A 22,606-nucleotide genomic window follows, 5' to 3' on the forward strand; every position below is an offset into this window, starting at 1 on the left:
ATTAAGCATTTTGCCACATTTAAGGCATTTTTCTTTTGGTTTTTTTTGTGTTTTTCTTTTCTTACAATGATACCTTTCATGTGTTCGAAGCGAGTGGCATTGTGTAAACGTTTTCTCGCAAGATTCGCATTTATAATCTTTTAATGACCAGACGCTTGCTGATTTTTTAAATGTCTTTCCGTCAATCGAAAGATATTTCTTTTTCACATCCTGGCCGGAGTTTTGCAACGCTTCCGTGCGATTTGGAAGACAATAACATCCACATAAACAAATCAAGGAACAATTGTTTGGTGAAAGCAACGGTTTAAGCAAACGCTCTTGCACTTCAAGAGGGATCGGCTCATCCAGTATATTACGGACAACTTCACGAATTGTGGCCTGTGGCATTCGCTCAATTCGTTGCTCAACCGACTCGACGAACTTTTTTTCTTTTGCCGACTGGGGCTCGCTCAAAGACATTTCGCTGGAAGGCATGTACCTGATAATCACAAATGTTCAATTGACATTCCGCGTTTCGCGAGGCGAGCGCGCCGAGCGAGCAAGCCGGCCAAGCGAGCTAGCCGGCCTCGCGAGCCGAGAAGAAAAGGTTTATTTTTTAGTTTTATTAGTAAATAAATGGGAAAATTAGGAGGTGTTATTCGGAAGACTCCCTCTTTACTACTCATACAGAAGCGATGCAAAGCTTAGCAATATCTTTTTACTGATTATATGTACTGAGAATGTTTCCATTATAGTCCTCTGTATACTCTGCAGTCTTAATAAACTCACCAGCACGTCTTCAGTGTTGGTCACTTGTTTATTTCTGCCATGCAATGTAAAACACCACAGTAGGACTGTACTTCATTGTGCACTTAGAATAGTATTCATAAACATGTTCTGAGAAGTAAACTCAGGATAGAACACTGTTAGCCTGTCTCAGAGACATACATGCTATCCGGATTTTACTCAATAAATCTTTATTATATTTAAGTAAAACAGGGGCCATGAGCTATAATTATGACCTGTGCCAATCACTTATGCTGTGTGCAACAGAGCACTGTTGAAATCCTAGCTACTCTTTAAGTTTGCAATATATTTATTTTTGGCATGCTCTTTTTGTTCATAAGTTGAGAATGAAGTAGCCAACAATAAATCATGTGAATGTGCCAGAGAACTCCTGAGCTGCTGATCCATCATAATTTCTAACACAAGTACAGTCAAATCTGTACCATAAATAAAAATGTTGTATTGATTGAGGTGCAGTGGCCTAAGTGTAAGTTGATGGACTCCGGATCTAGTGGTTCAGGTGTGAACTCTTACTGGTGTCATTGTGCTGTGTTCTTGGGCAAGACTACTCTCATGGTGCCTCCTCTCCAAGTGTAGAATGGGAACCGGCAAATTGATGGTGTGAGGAGGGGGAGGGTAAACCTTTAATGAACTTATACTTGCATCTCATCCAGGGGGGAAGTAGAAATACTCCTGGTTGCTTAATCCTACTTAGCCAGGATAAGCTTGCTTGATGGGCAACTAGACTTGCATGCAGACCTTGCCTTTTTGTAACAAGGGGGTAATTTTGAGGTCACGCAGGACCCTTGCAACCATTATATATGTATATTTATTTAAAGAGTATACACGAACTGCGAAGCCGACAACAAATACGGTCAAACCTGTACCATAAATAAAAATGTTGTCATAGTAATGGGGTAGTTGTATTGATTTAGGTGCGGTGACCTAATGGTCAGTGCGCAAGACTCTGAATCAAGCCGTTCAGGTGTGAGCCCACACCAGTGTCATTACATGTATGTGGGGGGAGTGGGGAGGTTAAACCTGTGATGCAATTGTACTTCCATCTCATCCAGGTTGCTTAATCCTACTTTAACCAAGATATGCTCTGGCCTGATGGGCAACTAGGCTTGCATGCAGACTTTGCCTTTTTGCATCAAGGGAGCACATTTAGAAGCACATTTATGGGAATTAACCCCTTATGGAAGGAGAAAACTGTCTCCAATAGGGTGTCTGTTTATTTAGGGTGGTACACGGAGCTGGCTTGTTTACAGTCACGTTAAATTGACACAAGATTAGTCCCAAAATTGAACCCTCAATTACATACACATACTGCAGATGCACAATGTACTGCCAGTGGTGTTCTCTAGAAAGAGCCGCTGTCATATTGCATATGATACCGTATTTTCTTGAGTAGACACCAGACCCCGACTCAACGCGGGCTTCATTTAAATGCCGGTTCAAAACTGGAACATTTGATCAAGGTCCCAGTGTTTGTTCGAGGTCCAGGTGTTCCCGTTTATGAGCTTAAAACTCCTTATTTTACTTGCTCCCATGTTGTGCATCAAAAAATCATGGGGCCAAGAGGAAACAAATGGGTGAAATGAATAAGAAAAACTACTCCTACCCAGTTTTGCTGCTACTTGTGGGTCAGTTTCATAACATTGTCAGTAAATAGAGTGAAGGACTCTACAGTGTTCAAATAGTTTTCTTATTTTAAGAAACAGGAATACTGAATGCTGGCTGAAGCTGGATGTCTGAAGTGTTATCACCCATTAAAACACTTAGTTTTAAAAAGGTTTATTACCTGACTGTATTTGTAGTCAAGGAAGGTAAAACTGTATAGAACTCAAGGAGCTAAATCCATTGATCACCTGCACCATCTTGTTGACTTTAATTTTTCTGTATAAATTTTACATTATTTCATGTTTATTAAGCTTTTTTCGGAATAAACAGCTGAGATAGATTTCTACTTAGCTCATTATGCCCATGGCGTGTATGACAGATTACAAGAATGAAAACAACAGTTAAGATCATTTCAATCCTTCGCAAACAGCAATAGCAACCTACATGTATATGCAGCTCTATTAATTCAAACGTTTTTCTCGTCATACCATGTATTCAAACGTATGTAGTCCCTGAATCGCCGTTCCTCTTCGTTCTTCGAGGCTTCTTCGATCGGTGCTTCGATCGGACAAGAAGACGGCAGCTTCGTTGTAGGCATACAGCGCCAAAACCTCATCGAATGAAATAAATAATGAAGTATTTGCATACAAACATTGCCCTTTAGACCGACGGCAAACGGCTTTAAATTCTCATTATAAGAAACGATACAGCTAAATTGCAATTTCTCTTCGTTGCGGCTTCGGTTTCGCCACCGGTTAAACTAGACGAAGAATTTGTCGAAGAAAATATCTTTTATAACCCTGTTAATTCTCAGTATATTCTCTCTTGGAACACTCGAAGCTCGAAGCGACGATGCGCATATGACGTCACGATCCAACTCATGCGTAAATCCGCTTTTCAGTACAGTCGCTGGCTCACTTTAGACGTCCGAGTAATGGCGGACGGGTTTTCCACAATTTTCGGCAAGCTATTTCAAGGTTTATATCGCTCGCAACGTTCTAAATTCTAGCGCGCTAGTTAAATATAGACTTATTGATCAAATTGACTTTAGAAAAAGTCGAAAAGAAAAACAAAAATTTTGGTCATAGTAGCACTTTAACAAAAATGGACTATTATTTTTAGGTTTCCTGCGACACAAATATAAATTCTGGCGGTTTAAAAATCAGTTAAAGTACGTAACATAGGCGTTCTCCTCCTCTCTCGGGCGAGCGCGAGGTCCACCTAAGGGCCTGGGAACGGGTTGGCGTGTCAGTGTCATTCGGTGACGTCACGACATTTCGCACCAAATTGATAAGCGGGAAGGGAACGCCTGGGCACTAGGCTGGAATCAACTAAAAGGGTTAGAGGCAATCTGCAAGGGTACGTGTTACCTTGATTGACAAAAAAGTCTGCAAAGTATTGTCCAGCGAGAATGGCTTCCTGAGTGTGTTTGACGTCTTCCTCCGCTGACCACTCAAACTGAGGTTTCGTTGGATGCCACTGCAACATGTAAACTAGATATTTTCGAGCTGGGAGAGATAAATAGAGGATATTACACGGCGGCGCGAAGATATGAATTTTATTTTCGAGTGGCAAAGCAATATCTTACGAATGAGCGCAGCGAATGAGTAAAATATTGCTTCGGCAGCTGGAATTTCTTGATTTTCCTCTCTTCTTCTCCACAAGCTAGAAGCTCTTACAATTTCAAGACATTTGAAGTTTTCTTCTTCGTGTTAGCATTTTCCTGCTCCTCAGTAACACATTTTATTTTGGCTTCAGTGAACTTCACGAATCGATAGCTCGCCATTTCCAACCGGCGTTTGGCGGCCTTGCACAAACATGAACCGTGTAAAGGCGGGAAATGACGTCATCGATATCCTCACTAGTGAGGATATGGGAAATACGCCACTACAGTCCCGGATGCAGTTTCGTATGAATTTTACGAGTGGTCTATTTTCCAGTAAAACACTAGCGGCTATATAATAAATAATGTTATTATACATTAGAATTACTTTGAAACATGTGATTGGTCGAGAGCATTCAGTCAATATACAGTAGCATGTGAACTCGGTTATCATGTCGAGTTCAAAGTCCGCCTAGTTTTCAAGCCCCTCGTCCGTGTAGTGCTGTCAAACTCTTTAAAATATGGCTGAGCGATTCGCCTCCGTTTCCGAAGAGAAATTGAAAGTTTTGATCGAGAATAAAGATTCTAAAAACACCAAGAGAACAACAAAAACAAGTGTAAAAATTCTGAATGATTATTTGAGGGAAAAGATCCTGGAGGAACCACAAGATAACACCACTTTGGCCAATGTTCTGACGAAGTTTTACACCGGCGCTAGAAAAAGTGATGGCAAATTGTTTGAAAACGTATAATAAAACAATTATTGAATTCGGTTTTCGCATGATATCGTGAATTATCAAAACCTCGTGTCTGTGTTATCTGCCGAAGCCGAAGGCTGAGGCAGATAACACAGACCTCGGTTTTGATAATTCACGATATCATGCTCAACCTCATCCAATAATTGCTTATTAGCAGTCAACAGAGCGTGGATTGCTGTTCCTTTTCGACCTAAACTTTATCCACGAATGGTTTTTCTTGCCCGCGATGCCCGAAAGATGGTCGAAATCTCCCAAAAAGTTGCTTGAAAGTTGCTCCAAAAAATTTAAAACATTGCTTTTGAATAAAAACAATACCCCACATATATGCTAATTTCGGTTCAACTTAGGAAATCTTTGGAGTGTTCAGGTCAACTTCGGAAGACTTCGGTAATCTTCGGCAGACTTCGCGTCAACTTCGGAAATAAAAGTAGTAAGTATTCCTAGGGAGTTCAATTTAGGATTAATCAGTACTGCTCTTGTCCAACAAGAATCCAGTAATTTTGTTAAGTGTACTAAAAGTAATATTAATACAGCTGATGTTCTTTGGCGTAAAGTAACGCTTTTTAGTTACCTTCCATAGTTGATATGAACGTTTTTCCTTTCCTGTCTTTGGTTGTTGAAACTATTTGAAAAAACTCTCTTAACTTTTTATCTTTCTGAAATGTCTGTTGAAAATGAAAAGCAGGCATAATGAGTAGTCAAGTAAAGAATATTCCATTTGATATCATGAATTACAATTACAGCACATGCTATTATGTAACATGATGTCATGAGCATATCAAACGATCTGTAAGAACATAATACAAAACAAACGAGTCCATTTTTTGAAACAAATTTATTTTTACCAACTTTAAAACAATATTTCATTTTTTTGTAAGAGTAGAACTTTACAGTCTCACCCGCATATGGTGACTGCATGCGCTGCGCTTGCGTACGTAGCCACAAAAAACCATAATTTTCAATCTCGTAGCTCAAATCTTCGTTCTTTACTGCGCAAGGTTGACGAAACGAGCAACTCTTGAAAGTTGCGGTGTAGATTTCGATTGGTTTTGGAAACAACAAGTTTGTTGAGTCATTCTTTTAAAAGCTACGCATGCGGAAGTCTGATTTTTCTTCTCGCCAGAAGTCGTTCTGGCGATCACAACGCCAAACATGTAGAGAGTAACATCATTTAGCCAAGCAATGTTTAACTTGTATTTACCAATAGGCCTTATGCAGGATAACGTCATAAGCTCAAAATTCACCACCAAGCCTCGTTTACGCAAATTATTCGCAACCTTTCGCCACCTTCATGCAGTTTTCACGTGGGTATTCTTTTCATCTTCGCTGCGTTGGGAATTCGTACGTTTATGATAATATTAACAAGTTTGTACTTTGAAAGCGAGGCTTGGTGGTGAAACTAGCCAGGTTGACGTAAGCATGCATAAGGGCTATTAGACTACGAGCCCGAGTTTCCTTATAGTCAGCAAGGCGCAGCCGAATTGACTATCTCTCATAGTAAACGAGGGCGAGTAGCTTATTGCTTTTGTAGAAACTCTAAAGGATTGCATTCCAAAACCAACAATTTTATGTTCTTTTATGCGAAAAATCAAGAATAATTTTCTCTTTCAAGAGTAATACTCGTGTTATCGTGTTCCATCAGCAAATAGTAAACAATGGCAGAACCAATCAGATTCGCGGATTTCCAACAAAACACGACTAAGTTTTTACTTCAGTATGGAGAAACGTATATGTTGTGGTTTAATTTTACCATTAATACAATATGGTATTTTCCTTTGTTCTGGTGTTTGGTAATATATGATAATGAATATAAAACAAAGGGAATGCCAAATTGTACCAACGATATAAAATTGAACCACAACATATATAACTAGCTCACCTCTGGCGTGATGCCTCTATAGTGATTGTTGTAGCTTATGTCCTTCTCTGTTAAGTACTTAACAATATGATCCGGGGCTGAACCTAGCAATTTAGTTGACTTATAGTCTGGAAAAATAACACATAAGAAGCGTGGTCAGATCAAATGGTTACTACTTATACTCCTAATCCAGAATTCTTAAATTCGAGTTTTGGCATTTAACCCGATACGTGGTTAAACTTGAACTTCAGACTTAATTCATACAAAAAAGTAAAAACCGGTATACAACAACTTGCATTTTTCCAAATTAGCCTAAAAGGTTCTTATGTAATTGGTATTTACTGTGAAGTTAGGCTATTTAGGTTCTAAAACATGTTTTTATTTTCTTAAGAAAAAAAAAGTGTTTGTATTACTGCAATGTATTGTATATACACGTAATTGTGTCTAAATAACTGCAATCTAAAAAAAATACAAACCCTATTCTAAATGATCTCATTTCTTTTCATAATCTTTACATGCCCTTTATTACTTTATAACTAAAAGCTACTGAAAGCAAGTTCTTATGTAAAGGGGGTCTAAAGGGGGTCTTAATCAAATAGAAAATCCTAGCCTGGCTCATAATCACTAGGTTCTTATATGCGACTTCTCACAGTGTAAAACATCACAAGATGGTGTTCAATATATAGCTCACTGAGTGTCTCTTTTTAACCAATGCTTAGTTTTTTAAAGCACACGAAGTGTAACCGAGGAACAAACGGTGATAGTGTTTTGTTACATATTTGTTGCTCTTCTTTTTAAGATGATGTGACATGTTTTTCTCTTCTCGCAAAGGTCTCTAGCAATAATACGTTGATTGCTGAGTACTACCATCCAAACAAATTCTCAATCGTTGTTGAACATGTCAGTTGTCATCGTTTTGACATGACAGGTTACCATAGCAACCATGTAGCCTGAATTTTAGCTTTTAGTGCTTTCAACTCATAGACGAGCTCGGTGACCCCCAGTTTGCTTAACTGATTTGTGGTTTAAGATACAACTTAACGAAAAATATTTATTCATGTAGAATGTGAATCATTGAACTGTTTCTTTATTTACCTGCAGGTAGATCGAGCTTGAGGCTAATGTTCCTTGCATCTGTACTGCTTAGAAAGGACTGATCATACTGGCCGAGACTTAAATCTCTGCCACTGACAAGCATGGCAATTAATTCAAGTCCCAGACACTCTCCCCAGATCGGAAACACCTCTCCTGTTTCATCGTATGCCTAAAAGAATTTAACAGAGTTTCTCTCTATATGCTTCTGTGTAAAATGCTACTAAGACACTTAGTATTTGTCAAGATTAATTGGGTTTGGCCGATACTTCGACTAGTCAACTTCTTTTCGACAGGACCAATTAGTCAACTACGTGTTGTATACACCTCGAGTGAGTGCTAGCAAGTGCATCTCCAAGTTACGTGAGATACGGCAAATGATTTTGCCATAGTCGTCTTCCTAACGTTGTGTGGCCGTCTGCATTTAATCGTCCTTACTAAGCCTTGGAGTCAACATTTTTCTGTTTTTTTTTTTAATTCTTCTTACTAACTAATCCCCAGCTGACTTTCCAATAAAAATGCGTTATTATGACGATGTATTGAAAGCAAAGTAGTTTTTTGGCGGGAAAAGATAAAAGATACCGCTACGTCCGCTGCTCTGAAATTGATTCTTTTCTCACAAGGAACAAACCTTAATGGCAAGCTCAAGTAACTTTCTTCCAACCGGTGTATATCCAGACTGGTTTAGCTTCGCATGACCTCCAGGAAGGATTACCCTAACACACAAATCAGATTTTTGATTACTTGCATTTTAGGCGTGAATTTTACTGTTATTTCAATATTTCTACCGGCTCCACGTGACATGCACACTGTTTCCGTATGATTGATTTCTTGTCTTTTACTGCAGACTAACTGCTTTTTATCTCAACCGTGTTACAAATTATGTTTAGCGCACGTTCATAAATCAGTGTCTTTTTATCAAAAAATATTTTTACCGTTGCAGTATATAAAATCATTTTTCGATGACATACGTTTCTGCAAAGTTCATTCAATCGCTCGTGTTTACTCATTTTTTTCTTTCAATTTAAAATATGACTGTCAAAAGTCAGATTTAGTAATTCACACTTGATGTTGGATTGAGTGACACTTTTGACTTAAAGAATAGTTTAAGCTGAGAATTTAGATTTCACATTGCAACTGGGACATTGTTATTCCCGTCGCGTCGTAAACTGGAAACTAGTGTAACTTTAAGGGACTCGTAATCCCCGCAATTCTTGTCATTAAACCGTGTGCTTTGGAACGGCCATGTTGTGTTGTGTTGTTTAGTTTCTCCCGAGCGAATTAAACCACTACTGTATATCTCATTTGGCAGTGACAAATACTTTAAGCTTTTTATTTTAAATGCCTTTTGATCGCTTTTGTCGTTTGTTCACGATAACCGAAGTGTTCAAAAAACATAAACTAAGAGTTAAAGTAATCGAGAACCCTTATTTGTATCAATTTTTTGTGCGCGTTGAAAACCTGGTACGCTCATTGTTAAAAACTGGAGACCGATGGACGCCAATTGTTTGATTTTCTTGCTAATTCACAAAGTTTACTTACCCGTTCAGAGAATGAAACATTCTTTCTACTTCTTCCATGCTGGAGTTCACACTTTGTTTAGTCAAGTAATTCGATTTGTAATTGTAATTGGACCTCGTGTCGTACAATTCAGGGAGAAATCGGGCGAGTAATATCAAAGACGGCCGAGCGCGCAGCGCGAGGATGATTTGAAATTACGAGCACGATTACTCTCTGAATTGTGCCACACGAGGTCCAATTACTAATTTATCGTATGAATAACAAAATTCGAGGTGAGGAAGTCTTTGAGAACCTTTTTAGTGCGAAAAAGTCAATGGATAATTCAATTGGTGGTACAAACAGTGGGAAAGCAGCAAGAAAGAACCCATTTAAATGCGCGTGATTGACGCGCGAATGTTGTAGGTGTCCAATTACAGGTATCCAATTTGAGGTTGTTCAAATTGGATACCTGTAATTGAACATCCACGTGATCGCGCGCCAATTATGCGACAAATAGGCGAGCGCAGAACCAATCAAAATCGAGAACTTTTTATAGATACGAGCTTCTATATAGGTCTTATAGTAAAATTATTCATCATTGTTATTATCACCATAATCATTATCTCTATCAATATTATCATCATCATTATCATAATCTTTTCCTTTTTAATATTTCCGTCATTGTCTTTATCATTAACATTTCATCATCATCATCATCATCATCATCATCAACATTATCACCATCATCATAATAATTGTTATTATAACTAAATTCAGAGGATACAAGATTGGTACAGCTCGGGCACCAGCGGATTCCAAAAATTTGACGTAGACAGCAGCAAGGTATTGGTCACCGAACTGCGCAAGCTCTTCATTGGTCTCTTGAGTCACGATACCTTATTTTAAAAAGTTGACACAATCATAAAAAATACCCTTGAAATACTAGAGCAAGTTTAGTCGTTGCAAATTATGAAGGTTAAAAAAATTTAGGTTTAACAGAAGTAAAAGAACTTTGGATAACTGTACAGAGGATCTATTGCTATAAAATAGTTAATTAAAATGGTTAATTCCCCACCCCCCTCTTCAACGGGATTATTTGAAATCCTAGCTACTCTCCTGTTGTTTACCATTTGGGGGGCTAGACATGTTGAAATGGCCGTCGAATAATGATAAGTGTTTATCATAATCAGGAAATCGACCAGAAGAGACGGCGTTTAGGGATGGAATTGGTTGAATTTCGAAAAAAATTGTTTGCAGAGGTGCATAAATAATAAAAAAAAGGTTAAAGAGGTAAATTTTTCATACCCCCTCCCCCCCAAGAAAATAATGGTCCGTCCTTTACCATTTAATAAATTTTATTTCCTGTTATTTATTTTTTTGCTACAGAATTTTCTAACAGTTGGTGCCATTCAATCAAAAGTAGAACCCTCCGATCATCACACTCTTAACGTCGTTAATTAATCAATCAATCAACCTGGAGTGAATAGAAGTACCTTAAAACGAAGTGCACTAATTTCGAACAGATCTTCAGGCAAATTACTTTGCCATTTGCTTTGCAACCGAAATAACCGGAAAAGTTGTGTAAGAAAATTCAAGGCTTATACCGTAGATTTAACGGTGTTACAAAATTAGTGGTTAAGCCATTTCATCGACGACGTGTTGACGTTATCTCTACACTGTCTCTACTTAACTTTGCACCTATAATAATAACCAGACAAACTAACTCCCGAGTTAGGATTTCGAGTTGGATTTTCGAGTTAGGATTTTCGAGTCAGGGTTTTTTTTGGCGAAGCAAAACCCAATAACAATTATTGAAAGCTAACTGTAAACAGGCTAACCGAAGTGCATAATAGGCCAACGGAAGTGAATAGTAGGCTAACCGGAGTGTATAGTAGGCTAACCGAAGTGTATAGTAGGCTAACCGGAGTGTATAGTAGGCTAACCGGAGTGCATAGATATAGTAGGCTAACCGGAGTGCAAAGTAGGCTAAACGGAGTGTAAAGTAAGCTAACCAGAGTGCATTGTAGGCTAACCGGACTGTATAGTACGGTAAGTGGCGGAAATCTTGAAGTTTTGCTTGTTTCGGTGATTTCGATTCATCCTGACTCGGAAATCCTAACTCGAAAATCCAACTCGAAAATCCAAATCGAAATCCTAACTCGGTAAATAGGCAACCTCAATAATAACAGACTTTGTGGTGATTCAAATTTCAGTACCCTGTTTGAGTATTGTTTTAAGGTGATTTCACTAAAATGGAAGGAGTATTAAAAATTTTCTGAAACTTCGTCCAGGTTAAAATTATGTTATGAGCATTAAAAAAATGAAATAAAAAATGGGGGTCACCGCGCAAGTTAATTTTTGTGTAAATTGGATGGGTATTATAGTAAATAAACGACCCGTGAGGTATATGTTAGGAACCCTAGTAATCCGAATGGGGAACTATTGTTTCTAGAAAAAAATCATTTTTGCATTAAAGTATAAGTCTAATTCAACAAAACAGACTTTGATCTTTTATTATAAACTATTCTTATTGTACAGGAATTAAGATAATGAAAGAAATTAAAGGTTTTGCTTTGTGTGCACGTTAACGGCACTACCTAAAAACGTGTTTTTTACGGCATTAAAATTAAAATATCTTAATGTAGAATTTTAAACTTTTCTTTAAATCGCGATATATTGTAGACAACCGTATGACATTTAAATTAATGCCTTAAAAAAATGGGGGTCACCGTGCTCGTTTAAGACAAAACGACCATTTATTTCCTTATCAAGCTTAGCCTGAAGGGTATATTTTAGTGTTCTGTGTGTGCGCGCGCTCGTGCGCGCACTAAATGACGCGAAAACTTATGCGCAATGCAATTCCGTGGAATCACCTTAAGCCGTCATTCACTTTGCTGTGACGAAGGACTAGCGCTCGAAACGTCAGCTTTTCAAAATTGGCTACGGCGGTTTATTTACGTTTATCAGTTTCCTGTTGATAAAAAGTCACGCAATGTTTCACTTGCCGACGTAGCAAAACAGAGCCGTTTCTTCAGAAACAAAAAACTTTGTTTCTTTCAATGATTTCTGTTTAGGCTCAAGTTGGTACCATAAAGCCATTTAAACTGTATCTCGATTCTCTGATATAAAGGATATTTCTTTGAGGATAATACATAGTCGCGCGGAGATATTAAATTTATCTTCGAGTGTTCAAATCGATAGCTCACGAGTGAGCGCAGCGAACGAGTGTCATATCGATTTTGAACATGAGAAGATAATTTCATATCTCCAAGAAGCCATGTATTATTCTGTTTATTATATAAAACTAATAACTACGATGTTTTTGACGATTTTCCGAAGTTTTCCGACCATTTTCCGAAGATTTCCGAGGAATTTCGAAATGTTGTCCAAAGGTCGTACGAAATATTCCGAACATTTTCCGAACTTTTCCGAAAATTACCGAAGATTACCGAAGATTACCGTAGATTGCCGAGGAAGATCTGAAGATGTTTCGACTTAATATCTATAAACTTTGGCTCATTGAGCATTTAAAAGTGGCAAACTCTGCGAGCTGATTAATATTGGTCAAAAGCGATATCACATATGTGTGGATATCATTTTTATCCACACATGTGTGATACCATTTTTATCGATTTGCTACCACTCGCTATACCACTTTACCGTACCCATATTCGCAAGTAGCCAATCAGAAGCGCTTAATACCCTTCGGCTGCATATCAGGCTCGTTTGGTCTCGCCATGGGTATTTTGGCTCGACTGCTTCTCGCCAAAATACGAACCATGTCTCGACCAAACTCGCCTGATATGCTACCGAAGCGTACCAAAAAGGTACGATTAGGTATAAGCAGTGTATATAATATGACTTCCACACTCTCACACTGACCGCTTTGGATAATACAAAATGAATGATACGCAATCATTCACTTTCACTATAAAAACGCTACCAATACTCTCGAAAAACTATATTCACTCTATAGAGTCATATTATTATCAGGATTTTAACTAATCGATCTATCCAGTTCATAACCTGCATTTTTTTTTTCCAAGCTAGCCTAAACAGGTTCTTACAAAAATTTACACTATTTAGGTTCTTAATAGGTTCTTATTTTCTAAAGAAGAATTTACATTGTTGCTAATAGAATTTTAAGTGGTATTATATGCAGCCTTTTCCTTATATAAAATTTGCATATCAAATAAGTTTTTATGTAAAATTGACTTTAACAGAAAACTATTCAAACGTTAATCACACGGATTTCCCTAAAAATCCAAAATTTTTAACCGATTTAAGAAAATAGGAACCTGTTCCAAATTTAAGGCTGAATAGGTTGTTATAAAGTGAGGGTCTAACTGGCAAATTCTAGCCTAACAGATTCTTAGGAGCTCGAGGTTGAGTTGTTTTGGAAAAATACATACAACAAGACCGTACTCACCGATGATTGGACGATTTGTTTTAACCACGCTTTCTGGGATAACATAACGTTGTTTTCCTTCGTGGTGTTCAAAAGATAAAACATATTGAAAAACAATTGCAACAAAAATTCCAGAAGCCAGCGTCGACTTCAAAGAACTTTGACTAGAAAGAAGGCGCATTCTCTATAAAAAAAGCCCTTTGTAAGTTCCTTGTGAAAAGCCCGACCACTTCACTTTGTCACAACACAACGCTTTCAAGGCGTGGACTTCAAAGAACCTTGAATAGAAAGGATGTCCATTTTCTACGAGAAAGTCCTTTGTGAGTTTCTTGTGAAAAGCCTGACAACTTCACCTTGACACAAATCAACACATTCAATGTAGTTAGTCAATTTGTAGAGCAGGATAATTGCAAAATAAACACCTAACGGGCGCTTTTCTAACAAAAACCTGATATTTGTGCGGGTGTAAATCACCTGCTGTGTATCCATTGTAAACAGGTCGAACAATATTTTTTATTTAAGGTGTTGACTGGTAAGCTAGGGTCCCTAATAACCTCCCAATTTTTCGGTTTTTTTGTTGCCGAAATAAATGTACTGTTTATTCGAAGAAAGTCAGCGAATTTTTTTTTGATTTGGCTGAATTGCCGAATTTCTATGCCCTGTCAAAGTCTTGCTTGATGTGTTGCACCACCGCGTTTAGGGAGTCTGGGACGAAATCGGATAAAACTTCTACCCATGAAACAAACATAATAGTAGCTTCAGTTGGCCAGTTCTCTTTAACGGCCGAGGCCGACGAAACAAAAAAGTATATTTTGTATCTTTTTCCTTTTTTTGAGAATTCAGCCTCCAATTTTTCTTTCAGGGCATTTCTTCTACATCATCAGAGTCACGTTCAAAAATAAGTTTCGGTAACGATGACTCCGAAACTTGAAACTTTATTTCTGAAAAGGAAATCGAACACGATCGGAAACGCGCGATAAATCGGCGGAAAGAAATTTCGTGAAAAACTTTATTCTGTTAGTTAACTCTATAAAACAATTAAATCAATTAACATATAGTGATTAAGGAAACCTCGTGACTATCTTGCCCGGGTTTAACTAAACAACCCGATATGCGAGTAAATGAAACCTCGTCGCTTACAAAATTTCATTTATTGAAATATACATTGCAATTTAGAAGTGTTTATGGACCTTGACTTCGTCTCTGTCCATAAATACGCAACAATGGCCAATGTACCAGCTGCAACTTCCTTCTTCTCTACTTTAAATGAATGCCATCCATGTATACAGTTCACAATGGAGATTGCCGAGAACAACAAACTGCTGTTCCTCGGTATGATGATCGAGAAAATAGACTGCCAACTAACAACGAGCGTCTATCGGAAACCAAATACTGGCTTACTCCTTCATTAGCAGAGCCACGTTGATCAGCGTTACAAAAGTTCCCTATTGAAAACCATGCTGAACCGGGCATACCGTCTCTCATCGTCAAAGGAGTCTTTTGCAGCTGAATGTGAACAACTCAAATGGATGTTTGTAAAGCTCAAGTACCCACCTCATCAACTCGACAATTGCAACGTTTGTCAATTCTGTAGCTCAACCCTGTGGTGAAATCTTTGAGGCTGACCGAGAAACAAACAAACCCGTGCGGATTTCCCTACCTTTCAAAGATCAGAAATCCGCTGACGCAGTACGCAAACAGTTGAAAGATCTCAGGAAGAAAATTGGAACTGAGCTACAACCGGTTTACACAAGTGCTAAGATCGGCGACAAGCTGAAGTTACAAGAGGAGAAGCCTGCTTTGGTGAACAATCAATGCGTTGTTTATTCATTTAAATGTGATCAGTGCGATGCTGATTATGTGGGTTACACCACACGACATCTACATCAGCGCATAGAGGAGCACAAAACCTCAGTAATTGGCAAGCACATAAAAGAAATTCACGGTGTCGTGAGTCCTGACATAAGAAATATGTTTTCCGTTTTAAAGAGATGCAAAGGGAAACTGGATTGTTTAGTAAACGAAATGCTTTTAATTCGCGAGAGAAAACCAGCACTAAACACGCAAGCGGGCTCAATACGTGCGGAAGTATTTACCTAATTAAATACAGCACGCACTGACACTGTGAACGCTAATGACCGCGAAACACTTCTTTAAAATATTCTGATATACTCTATCATCTCTATTTGCATTTAAACTTAAACTCGACCGTTATTTTATTCTATCTACTTGATAATGAACTCAAGATGAGTTCGAAACGTCGTGGCTTATTTTCGCTAATTTTTATACTTAATTGTATGTCGAAATGCTCTCTCATTAGAATTCAAAAACGAAAGTGGCTAATATTCCTGCCATGTTGACCTCGCGATTGGTCAATAACCCATATTAATAATTATGTTTATTTGAATAAAAAGAAATCTCGTGGAAAACGGGGCTAGTAAGTCGCGAGATTTCGTTAATTAGTATATTATAATGTTTATTTGAATAAATGAAATATCGTGGAAAAACGGGATAGCACGTCACGAGATTACGTTTATTAGTATTATGATAATTCTACAGAATATAGTTTTCCACCAAATTTTTCGAGACGGTGTGTTGATGTTATCTCTACACTGTCTCTACTTTACTTTGCATTTATTTTGCATTTATATTACAGCTGTTACCGATCACACGCGCCCTCCAACGACATTTTTCTCCTGTTTGAAAAATGAGTTTTGATGGACGTCAATCATCCGTTTCCACGACAATGATCGCTTCTTCGCGTCAGTTTCAATTCGCTGGTCCATCGCCAAACACATCGATGAGACGACGCAAAGCCTTACACGTAACTTTTGTTTACAGTTATGAACGAGTTTTGAGCAGTTATGACTTCGAAAGTCTGAACGGACCGAACGTAGCGAAATAAACTTACCGTGGCCGGTTTACGGCCGGCTAAAATATTTTCCGAAAGACGGCTTGGAATGTCGAAGACGAAAGCTTGGTTAATTTCTATTGCGGCCAGGAATTACAGCCAGCTTAACTTGTAAAATATATTCTTCCAATGACGGCCAGGAAGGTAAAACGGACTCAAGGTAAGTGCATATCTACCGAATTACGGCCGGGAATTTTGAAGACTGAACTGACTCAACGAAAATATATTTAACGAATCACGGCCTGGAATGAAGACAAAACGCACTCAACACAAATTTATTGACCGAATTGACACGGCCTGAAACTGTGAAGACGAAACGGTTTTTTCTGCCGAATTTCTAAAAGTTATGTCTGGGTATTTTGAAGACTAAATCGACCAAACTCAAATGACACTGAAATGAGGATGGCTCGGAATTGAATTGAGTACGATCAGTGTTCAAAACTCCCGGCCGCAAATATTCGGTAAATTAACCAAGCTTTCGTCTTCTACATTCCAAGCCGTCTTTCGGAAAATATTTGAGCCGGCTGTAAACCGACCAGTAAGTTTATTTCGCTACATTCGGTCCGTTCAGTCTTTCGAAGTCATAACTGCTCATAACTCGTTCATCACTGTAAACAAAAGTCGCATCAGTGCTATAAGGCCTTGCGTCGTCTCTTCGATGTGTTTGGCGATGGAAACGGATGATTGACGTCCATCAAAACTCATTTTTCAAACAAGAAAAATGTCGTTGAAGGCGCGTGTGATCGGAAACAGCTGTAATAACTTTGTGGTGATTGAAATCTCAGTACCCAGCTTGAATAAAGGTTTTATAATACACCTTATTCATAAATGGCGGAACGCGCGGAAGAGTTTGGGTCGAGTACATGAAAGCGAGGCTAGTGAGGCTTCGGCTTCGAACCAAAACAAAGAAAAGTATGGCGAATTGAAGTAGTATTTGATAATTCTTGAAATATCTCGTCGGTTAGAAAGCGATTCTTGGGTTTTGATGACTGCCCGTTGGAATCCCTGGTTTGACAACTGCATAAAGGATCGTATGGATGCGAAGTCAACACAAATCATGGAGAAATTTCGTCGGAAACCGCATCGATCTTCTTAATCTCTTTACTGCCTTGTGTACAGTTGTTATCCGTATGGTTTCGAATTCAACACAAATCATGGAAAAAATTTCGTCGGAAAACCGCATCGATCCTCTCAGTCTCTTCACTGCCTGCTCGTGTACAATTGTAATCCAGACTACTTTCAAGTTTCCTTTTTATGAAGACCCAAGAAGCTTGCAGGAAGGCAGAGGAAAGAAACACGATATAAAAGAGACTATGGAGCTTGTTAAAAAAAAATTAACACGTCTCTCGATACGGTAAGCAAAAATCGCGATTATATAAAGACACAAGGTTTCTTGAGTATTTTGTCTTCGAACACATTAATAAGCTAAAATGTTGTTCACAACGGTTGATCATTCTTTATAGACGTTACTTGTAACAAATCTTTAAATTTGAGAAGAAGTAAAGCCAAGGAAAGTAGAAATAGGGTATAAAGAGCGAGCTTTCAAATTTTAAACTTTTTAAATTGAAATAAATTTTACAGCGGTAAGATTCTTGCAATTTTAAATATTCCGATACATTTGCTGAATTCAGAATTTAAGCACCTCTTTGATACCAAATTGTCTTGTTGATTTTTTTGTCCATATATACTGATCCATTTGTGATTTTTAAATTGTGTATACATTTGAATGCTCGGGTTCGAATGCCGAGGTTAGCGGGTGAAAGTTTTGTAAAACGATAGACTGAACTAAAATATTTTTAAGCTGTTTAAAATATTTTTAAGCTATTTTTAAGCTAGTCGCACAATGTTGGCGATTTTTTTTACTTTCCATATCCAGAGACGTGCAAAATCGCTATAGTCTCTATAATATCTATATTTTTCAAGCTTCCAAAGTCTTCCATTAAAACGATACTATAGTAATATACGGCCATAACTGCAGTTGACAAACCAGAGATTCCCATGGCAGTCATCAAAACCTAAGAATCGCTTTCTAACCGACGAGATATTTCAAGAATTATCAAATACTACTTCAATTCGCCATACTTTTCTTTGTTTTGGTTCGAAGCCGAAGCCTCACTAGCCTCGCTTTCATGTACTCGACCCAAACTCTTCCGCGCGTTCCGCCATTTATGAATAAGGTGTATAGGAGGTAATTCGATCACTTTGCTTCGACGAAGAGCTTACGCGCGAGACGTCAACTTTTTAAAATTCTCTACGGCGGTTTATTTACTTTTATCAACTTCCTGTTGATAATAATTTACCTTATTATAGGAAATAAACGCACCCTTAATTTAGTGGAGCGTTAATTTCCATGACCTTAATTTCCATTATTTTGCCCCAATTTCTTGATACAGTCCAGACGTTCTCAACTCTTAGAAAAAAGCATTAATTTGTCAGGGTGTAAATCTGTTGGTATCACTGAAACTTTGAAGAACGCTAGAAATGGTCCTACGTTTAAGTTAAGTACCACGGACATTGTTTCCGTTTAACATTATACGCCTAGTGTTGAAATAACTTGTTCCTGTTTATGAACTAGCTTTTTTCTTTGCGTACGTCGCGTTAATGTCCTTAATTTTGAAATTTCGCGTTAATTTCCTTTACTGGGAAATAATTTTTCCTTCAACTCGCGTTAATTTAAGTCGTGTTAATTTCAAACACCTTAATTAACACAAGCGTTAATTTCCTATAATAAGGTAATTACGAAATGTTTCACTTGCCCACCGACGTAGCAAAACAGCCGTTTCTTTAGGAACTGAAAACTTTGCCTCTTCAATGTTTTCTCTTAATTTGGGATCAAACTGGTGCCATTTAGCCATTTAAACTGCGTCTCGATTCTCTGATATAAAGGATATTTGTTTGACTTCCACACTATCACACTGACTTCTTTGGATAATACAAAATGAATGCTTTGGCAATCATTCACTTTCACTATAAAATACTTTCGAAAGACTATATTCACTCTAAAGGAGTCATATCATTAATAACAAGATTTAACTAATCGATCTATCTAGTTTATAACCTGCATTTTTTTCCAAGTAAGCCTAAACAGGATCTTACATATTTATTAATTGGTAATAAGCACAAATTTACGCTATTTAGGTTCTTAAAAAGTTCTCATTTTCTGAAGAAAAATTTACATTGTTGCTAATAGAACAATATGCAGCCTCTTCCATTAATATATGAAATTTGCCTACCAAATAGGTTTTTATGTAAAAATGACTATAACATAAATCGAGTCAAACGTTAATCACACGGGAATAAACATTTTAAATCGATTTTAGAAAATAAGAACCTGTTCCAAATAAATGGGGGGGAGGGGGGGGGGGTCTAACTGGCAATTTTTAGCTTAACAGGTTCTTAAATGTTAGGTTGTTACTCAGCTCGCGGATTTTTACTGTATTACTGGAAAATTTAAAGGGACTGTGTCACAGCTGAGTTAAGTTTATTTTATTTAGTTTTGCCAAATACTTTCTATGAAACTTAATGTTTGCAAAGAAATTACTCCAATGGATCCAAATGACAAAACCATAGCTTCATTGCAACCTAATGTGTCTAACTGGCGTTATAATTTAAAGTTGCAAGTAAACGAGACTATCTTTGAAAACTGTCTCTGAAAACTTATCAGCCCAACAATATTTCAAAAACCCATATCGCAATTCGTTTCAATCTTAAGCTTAGTTGCTTTTAGCCGTATTTGCTGTGTTATTGACATGTTCCTACATTGTTTTAAGAGGTTATTTTTATAGTTCATGGAATTGGGTGGTCATTTTCCATGTTTAAATTTGGCTGAAATCTGTGACACAGACCCTTTAAAGACGAGGAGGTTGAGTTATTTTGGCAAAATACGTACAAATAGACTGTACTCACCTATGATTGGACGATTTGTTTTAATAACGCTTTCGGGGTTAACATAACGCTGCTTTCCTTCGTGGTGTTCAAATGATACAACAAATTGAAAAGCAATTGCAACTAAAATTCCAGAAGCCAGCGTCAGCTTAAAAAAACCTTCACTAGAAAGGATGCCCATTTTGTATAAGTAATCCCTTTTGTGAGTTTCCTTGTGAAAAGCCCGACAATTTCACCTTGTCAGAAATCAACGCCTTCAAGACAGTTAGACAAGTTGTATAGCAGGATAATTGCAAAATATACACCTAACGGGCGCTTTTCTTACAAAAACCTGAGTGTTCTGCTCCGGTTTCTTTGTTCCATTCTTTGTTCGGGTGTGTTAAATAAATCACCTGCTGTGCAGCGATTTTAAACAGGTCTAACAATATCGTTAACTGGTAAGCTAGGGTCCATAACCCACAATGTTTGGCCGAAATAAATGTACTTGTTATTATAAGAAAGTCAGCGAAAATGTTTTTGGATTTGGTTGAATCACCGAATTTCTATGCCCTGCCAAAGTCGTGCACGATGTATTGCACGACCGCGTTTGGCGGGTTGTTCTCGTTTACTTCCTTTTAAGCAAATGTTAACGAGTTTCGTGAATTTTATTTGCCGCAAAAACCAGCTAATACAAAAATTAAGAGGCTCCGACTGAGAATATGAAGAATCGTTGGACAGGCTGGGAAAATCGAAAATCTTGAAACTTTGCCTGAATAACACCTTTGGGGAACTATGTTCGAAAATATTATTCTCATCTTCTAGGAATTTATGGTTTTCGAGAAATTAAGAAAAAACGAAAATAACGGTTTTAGCTCATTAAATATGCAAAAAATATGCGTAAAAATGGCAAAGTTCTCGATATTCCTATAAGAGCAATTTTCAATGTTTTGAATCGAAATAAACTTAGAATACCGTAATGATTCGATTTAGCGCCCTCCTTCCAATAAGCGCCCCCTTCCGAATAAGCGCCCCCCTTCGAATGTGTTTTTGTAAATAAGCGCCCCTATTCCAATAAGCGCCCCCATTCTTATTAGCGCCCCCATTCTTATAAGCACCCTCATTCCAATTTGTGCCCCTATTGTGGATAACTGCCCCTAATGAAGTCATTGACGTCAACTAGATAAGCTCCTGACCGTTCACCGTACAGTTCATGTATATATTTACTACTAAAATAAACAATTATTTTAAAAGTAACTGAACTTTTAACAATTTCTTACTGTTACAGTTCCTTTTATTGTTAGATACATTTGGTTGTTTCTCAAAAAATTAAATAAGCGCCCTGTCCCGAATAAGCGCCCTGTCTCGAATAAGCGCCCTCCCTTGAGGTGCCAAAAGTAAATAAGCGCCCCGGGCGCTAAATCGAATCATTACGGTAATAGCTTGACCTTTCTTCTTTTAGGCAACATAAACTTTCAATTTTTTCCGGCTATTTTGAGGTTTCCTTCGCCTTTTAAAATATTGCGTTATCAAGCACTTCGGGAAAGGGCAAAAATTGAGAAACTTTGGAGGCTGAAAAAGCACCTTGGTATGTCCGATATCGAGTCAAAATAAACACTGTGCAAAAGCTCGATGTCTCTTCTGTTATAATATCAAATAAAAAATCTGGGCACTCAAGATTCACACAAATGAGAAAAGAAAGTTTACGACCTCTTCGTGTCTAATTTGCATAAAGCTAATTTTTGAATTCGTCCTCCGCTAAGTGATCTGGTCCGCTAAATTTACATTTGGGAGCTATGATTTGCACAAAGAAGCAAGTTTAAACTTTATTTGATTTTGTTGACGTCTTATGCCGATATACTGGTTATATAGACGCGAAGAAAGAAGAAAAAACAGTAAAATCATCGGCTGAGCTCCCCATTGCGTGACCTGCGTCACGTTATGAATTTTCTTGTCAATAATTGAATTAAAAAGATCGGAGGAAAGATTTGTTTGTTAGGACTCTTACATTTCAAATTTAAGATTAAAGATTAAGATAATAATATCATTCACTTACCTTAAATTGGGAATGATTTGTATATTTTATTTACTCGCGTAACTTACGTCAAAAATATAAATCGTGTAGTTATTATTAATTTGGAAGTTTACTTTTTATGAACATAAACGTACATAATTATTAAAACTATGATGAACATATATCGCTGTTAGCTCCCGTTCAGTTGTCATG

General features: G+C 37.6%; 1 protein-coding gene across 1 annotated transcript in view; it reads right to left on the reverse strand.

The window, feature by feature from the left end:
- LOC144631062 (gamma-glutamyl hydrolase-like) overlaps positions 1-22,606 on the reverse strand; it is a 49,048-nt gene that overhangs the window by 18,672 nt on the left and 7,770 nt on the right. Inside the window, exons 2-8 of the mRNA XM_078489439.1 lie at positions 9,984-10,095; positions 9,242-9,292; positions 8,331-8,415; positions 7,703-7,871; positions 6,629-6,735; positions 5,321-5,414; positions 3,759-3,896 (exon numbers count right to left, since the gene is read on the reverse strand). Of these exons, the coding sequence (XP_078345565.1) occupies positions 3,759-3,896; positions 5,321-5,414; positions 6,629-6,735; positions 7,703-7,871; positions 8,331-8,415; positions 9,242-9,279 (631 nt within the window). The 5' untranslated portion in view covers positions 9,280-9,292; positions 9,984-10,095. The remainder of the gene's footprint in view (positions 1-3,758; positions 3,897-5,320; positions 5,415-6,628; positions 6,736-7,702; positions 7,872-8,330; positions 8,416-9,241; positions 9,293-9,983; positions 10,096-22,606) is intronic.

Source organism: Oculina patagonica, chromosome 11 (genome assembly GCF_052425735.1).
Source record: "Oculina patagonica isolate OP01 chromosome 11, crgOcupat, whole genome shotgun sequence".
Classification (NCBI taxonomy): domain Eukaryota; kingdom Metazoa; phylum Cnidaria; class Anthozoa; order Scleractinia; family Oculinidae; genus Oculina; species Oculina patagonica.